We start from the raw sequence: 6,000 nt of genomic DNA, 5'->3' as shown, positions 1-6,000 counted from the left end.
AGCGTGTGAAAAGTGTGTGAGCAGCTCTTTGTCAGATTTGGGTCGACCCATCAGATTTGGGTCGTTAAGAGTCATGAGTGGGTAGCAAAGAGCAAGGACAGGGTGCATATACTGCCTTGCAGATCTTACGTTTTGCTTCCAAAGTGAATTTATTAAGACTATCAATGACTACTTGTAACAGAATGGTAACAATAAAGAGAACACAGAGATGGTGATTTCTAAGGGTTTTATTAACACACATCAAAAAGGGAACACAATGCAGCAAACAACAGTGGTGTGATATTTCTGAGTCAGTGACAGGGCTAGCTGTACCTGCTAATGGCACCAGTTGGTTCCACTGAATGACAATGACTCTGTTCAGAGTCCACTGGCTAATGTAGGATATAGCTTCTAAAGTACAAATAATAAACTAACATCAAAGCTGGTCATTTTTCACAAAGTTCTTTGGCAGATGTGGAGTCAAGTTAATTTGAAGCTTGATTTATGTTAAACAGGTTAAGACTAGTTTTACAGCTGTATCTGCTGTCCAATGAAAAGACCAAAACTGCTTTCTTAGTGAAAAATGACATCTAACATACTTTGTTCTCAAACTCATGCTATGAATTACTTGTTTTCATTGCTGCTAGTGTTGTCAGATATTAATCTGCAATTGTTTTCTGTTGTTTACTTTTTTCTTGGGGGGGTAGGTGATTTCATACTTCTGGGTGGGGTGGGGGATTTAGAACCTTGAGACGGGGTGGGAGACTTTGCTCTGACAGGGGGAGTGGGGGACTTTGCTCTGACAGGGGGAGTGGGGGACTTAGCACCGACGGGGGGAGTGGGGGACTTTGCACTGACAGGGGGGGTGGGGGACTTAGCAGCTTGGGGTGGGGGAGCTGGGGACTTGGGGGGCACGGCTGCCTTGGGCATTTGTCCAAGTTTTGGCTCTGGAATCTCCTCGCCCTGCCTGTAGACACTTACGGTGATCTCCACAAACTCCCCACCATACTTGTTCCGCACATTAATGCTGTACTTCCCAGAGTCCTCTGAGGACACAGACTTGATGGTGAGGCTGGCAAACTTGCCCGATTCAAATGAAATCAAGTTGTGGTCATCAGACACCACCTCCTGCTCATTCTTGAACCAGGTGACCTCTGGGCTTGGGTCACCCCACACTGTACAGGTCAGACTCAGAGTCTAAATCATCAACAAAAAAAATCAACATTCACATACATTTCTGGATGATTCTTTATATGTTCAAGTAGTGGCAAAGGCATCACTGGAGAACCAGCTTTATTTGACCAATTCACCTCATTGAAAAGCAAGCAACTGGAGGAGGAAGATTTACAGGATGTGGTTCCTAGCAATCAATTGTCCATTTAATAAATTAATACATATCAAAAAGTAATTTCTGGCTGGAGCTGTCCTTTCAGTTAGTACCATGACTATGGATTATGCCAAAGATTTTTTGGTCATCGCCAACTGGTTTCTATTAATTATTTTCACTCCTATATGTTGGAACAAGATGAAAAAGCTAAACTTAGATGATCATTTTTACTGTGAAGCACCAAACAGTGAAGTGCCACCCCCAAGTAAGTTATACAATAGATGAATGAAAAGGCAGGTTTAAGAAACTACAAGATTGATGGTTTGGCTCATTGCAAGAAAACATGTATGTTGCCTTGGATAAGGGTATATGCTAATCATAAATAAATAATGTTAAGGATGTGATTTCATTTAATAATTCCTATTGAACAAATGTAATAATGTTATGCAATCAAACACACACAACATTTAAATGAGATAAACAGAGAAAAATTAATTCTTACCTTCTTTTCCATGATGGTAACAACATCAGGCAGACCACCAACCACTCGGCCACGGTCTAATGATTTTAACATTACAGCATGAAAAAATTTCATTCAGTTAATAGTATTAAATAATCAAGCTGTTATTGTGACTGTGAATATACTCACTCTTTTCAGCAAATGCTGCAGCCCTAAAAACAAACAAAGGATGGTAATTTTAGAGTGAGTCAGTCCATTACATCATCTATAATGTTTTTTATTAACTACAGATCTCTGGATACAAAGCATAGTGAGGACATTGTAGTTGGATTATTAAGAAATAAATCTATATTAAGCAATGATAATCTTACTTGAGTCTCTGGTATTCAGCATAGGCATCATTGTAGGCTGCAATGAAAAGACATGCATTTCATTATTAGGCTTTCCTGTTATTAATGTAAACTGCTATATGCTCCTTAGCAGCCATTATCTTAATTTAACAATGTCCATCATGATCCTGCAGCACTAGACACCTGACTTGACTGACACATGGGAAAACAGTGCTCTAGCACACAAAGACAGCAAATGGACAATGTAACGAAGTACAATTTCAGACTCAGTGATGTACAGTATAATGAGATTTTTTTCTGTACGACATGCTAACCTGCATGTTTGTACATATACAGGACTGTAAATCCTGGCTTGTATGTTTGACTTGTCTCTGTATCAAAGTGATTGCTCTTTGAATCCAGCACCCTCTTTCACTCACATTACTTTGCCATGTGTGGTTTGTCAGCTAACCAGTTAGACAGTTACTGTATTTGAGTTTTCTGTGTATCTCAGCTCTGCGCAGTTTTTTTTCTGTCATAACTACAAAGGACACTTTGTGCTAGGTATTATGTCATTCTAGTAGTACAGACATTAAAAAGATGTATATCAAAAAAAAAACACGAACACACAACATATAGCTGCAACCACATTACTTCATACTTCAATATAAGTTTAAAAGATCAATATAATAAAAAGTAAATGAATACAATCATTTGCAGGAATTGTTTATCAAGTCTCAAGCTACAATAGCCTGCGATGTAAAGGAGTTGTACTTGTTAACAAATATTCATATTGACTACACAAAGGTGAGATATTTGAACATACAGTAACTATTTACATAATATTCTGTAAGAAAGCTGTAACAATTAACTGCTTTATAAAATGGGCTTGCCTTGTCCAGACAGGTCAAAGCTGCGAGAATGGGACTTCTTGGCATCCAGAATCTCAATGGTGTAATGTCCTTTTTCTTTATCAGTAGGCTCACAGATCTGCATCCAGGCCATCTCTGAGGTGCCACCAATTCTCATCTTTTCAGATGAGGAGATCTTACTTTCCCTGAATGTTTAGGGAAAAGACATAGTTGATTTTTTACAAGATATATGAACATCAGGATCAATAAAAAAGCAAACAACAATCAGATGCTGTTTTTCAATAACCAGTTTACATCTTAAGCCAAATGTAAAGACAATGTAAGGAAAACTCAAGATCTGTTCCCATGCACAGCTCCTGTAGTGCCTTGGGTTTTCAATTACACAACCATTTGCACAATTCATTATCTGAAGTCCACGTACTTGTGGAACCAATGAGTTCTCATTTCTTCTGTGTAGTACTTCATGTAGCACTGGAGTCTAATACCCTCTGGAGTGCACTGAAGCACAAGTTCAGATGCAGATGATCCTAAACAAAGAAAGAAAGTAGCATGGTGTTAATAACTGGGACTTAGAATGTAAGGTTTTTTTTATGGTAGCAGGAGGAAAGACTATTTTCTCAGCTAATGCTGCTTTTGAAGGCAGTATGCTGAATAGTGAAAAGTTTTGACCTTTAGCCTCATCCTCACTGAGAAGCATTGAGTGTGCATCTTAACAAACCCAGTCACTGAAATTCTCTTGATGCACGTCCCCTCTTTTTATTTTTTTTTTTCCCTTCATACAACTCTTTGGAAATCTCCAGCTGCAGTTTAAGCTCAGCTCACTATGACAACCTCAGCAGTCATGCAGGAGTGCTCATGCAACATTAATGCAATTCTCCAATACACTCACATTCAAACCAAAGACTGTTTTTCTCACTATGGGTCCCACAGTATGGGTGCCGATTGGGAGCAAAACTGACATCCTCCATGCAACTCGCAGGTACTTGAAGGATCACAGAATGCCTGAGACTGGTGAGACATGGAAACCCTGGCTAACATACCCACCCCTATCACCTATGGAACAAAGCCACTGTGTTCCACTGATGTGGGCTCCCAGTCATTGTCATACAACTCACACTCCAGATCTGATCTGTAGGACTCATTTTTTGCTGGAAACAAGCACCACAGCTGACTAAGCCAGTTGAGAACCTCCAAATAGTCTACATATATTCAACAGCAGTACAAGTATATTGAAAGTACATTTTTTAAAAGATACCCTGCCTGAGCATTTTCCTAGCACATGTATTTATAACTAAAATGAAATTGTTTATTGTTACAGTTTGTGTACTGTCCCCAAACAAGCACGGAAAATGCAGTTCTTTGCTAAATTGCCAAAATGTATTTATTTGTAGAGTGAATTACATAGTTTACATTTTATCCATTTAAACAGCTGGATATTTACTAGGCAATCTGATTACCTAAGGTTACAACAGAAGCCCCATGTAAGAAATAAACCCATGACCTTTGGGTTATCAGTCCTACTCCTTACCAATAAGTCACAATTCTGCATACATTGAATGGTTGCAGTTCACATTTGGCTTTTATCAAATGTACAACTAGTCACATGTCATACTTACTTTATTTGCACCATATGTATATTTCAGCAAATTAGGACAGAAATACTAAGCTATAATCATTTTTCATAATTTGCAAGTTATTCTACACCTGCCCCATAACAACACTTTCAGCAATGATTGGTGTGGTGGAGAGCAAACCTTCCCCATCCTGTCCTCACAACTTTCTACAGAGGCACAATTGAGAGCATTATGACCAGCAGCCTCTCAGTCTGGTATAGCAGCTGCACGGCCTTAGACCAGAAGTCCCTCCAGAGAGTAGTGAAGACAGAGAAAATCATCAGGACCTCCATCCTGTCTATACAGGAACTACATCTGTCACGCTGCCTTAGCAGAGCCACCAAAATAATGAGAGACTCCACCCACCCTGCCCATGGACTGTTCACCCTTCTGCCCTCTGGAAAAACGGTACCATAGCATGCAGTGCAAGACTACCAGACTCAGAAATAGCTTCTTCCCACAGGCCATCAGAATACTCAACTCAAATCATTCCCTATGCTGCTATTTTTGAGCAACAATTCAGTGCTTTCACCACTGAGGACTCTTTCACCATCCACTGTTACATTGAGCAATACACTCACAGAGTAAACTATGTGTAATACACCCACTATGTGCAATACACACACTGTGGAACCTTAGTGCAATTGTGAAAACTATGTGCAATTTTTTGTATAGTTTTTGTATAGTTCTTGTATAGTTTTTGTATATATTTAGCTTAGACTGTCTTACATGCTGATGTTATCTTGTCTATCTATGGTGTATATTACGTCCACCTGTTGCTGTCCTGCTCGTACCAGCTTTATTCTGTTGTTTTAATTGTGCCTGTACTTACCTTGCACATTGAGCATTGGGCTCAGAGAAACGCAATTTCGTTCTGCTGTACACTACTTGTTGTATGGTTGGAATGACAATAAAGTACACTTTGACTTTGACTTACTAAAAGCTAAAATCACAACACTTTATTATGTGAAATACATTTTATTTCAGTAAAAATGAATGAATATAAAAGGAGATTAATCATGGATTCAAATGAATCAATGTACTCTACTGAACTCTCTACTCTACTGAGACTGCAATCTTGAGAAAAGAAATTAAAATTGAATACATACCCGCAATATGAGCGATGTCATTGATTATATCTTCAAACACTACAACACAGAAAAGTAAATTCATTTGTTTGGTATAATTCTTGTAATATAAACAAATGAACAACAAACATCAATGTAAATCAAAATACAGAGATGATACCTTGGCCAGAAATATCAAACAGAGATACATCTTTCCCTCTGTCATCACTGAGAGTTGCTTTGTAGACACCCTGGTCTTTCCTGGAGAACTAAAAGAAAACAAAGGCTCTGACACAGTGCTCAATTGTGAAGTGACAGGGTTGGGGTCAGGGTAACTATAGTAGTTTGGTTGC

General features: G+C 38.8%; 1 protein-coding gene across 1 annotated transcript in view; it reads right to left on the bottom strand.

The window, feature by feature from the left end:
- Window positions 1-217: 217 nt before the first annotated feature.
- myom2a (myomesin 2a) overlaps window positions 218-6,000 on the bottom strand; it is a 55,470-nt gene continuing 49,687 nt past the window's right edge. Inside the window, exons 30-37 of the mRNA XM_036522923.1 lie at window positions 5,829-5,916; window positions 5,690-5,728; window positions 3,389-3,494; window positions 2,989-3,152; window positions 2,138-2,174; window positions 1,956-1,978; window positions 1,809-1,864; window positions 218-1,176 (exon numbers count right to left, since the gene is read on the bottom strand). Of these exons, the coding sequence (XP_036378816.1) occupies window positions 664-1,176; window positions 1,809-1,864; window positions 1,956-1,978; window positions 2,138-2,174; window positions 2,989-3,152; window positions 3,389-3,494; window positions 5,690-5,728; window positions 5,829-5,916 (1,026 nt within the window). The 3' untranslated portion in view covers window positions 218-663. The remainder of the gene's footprint in view (window positions 1,177-1,808; window positions 1,865-1,955; window positions 1,979-2,137; window positions 2,175-2,988; window positions 3,153-3,388; window positions 3,495-5,689; window positions 5,729-5,828; window positions 5,917-6,000) is intronic.

Source organism: Megalops cyprinoides, chromosome 1 (assembly GCF_013368585.1).
Source record: "Megalops cyprinoides isolate fMegCyp1 chromosome 1, fMegCyp1.pri, whole genome shotgun sequence".
In the NCBI taxonomy this organism is placed as follows: domain Eukaryota; kingdom Metazoa; phylum Chordata; class Actinopteri; order Elopiformes; family Megalopidae; genus Megalops; species Megalops cyprinoides.
Note: the sequence above shows the minus strand (reverse complement) of the source record. Positions and strands in the feature narration are given on the sequence as shown.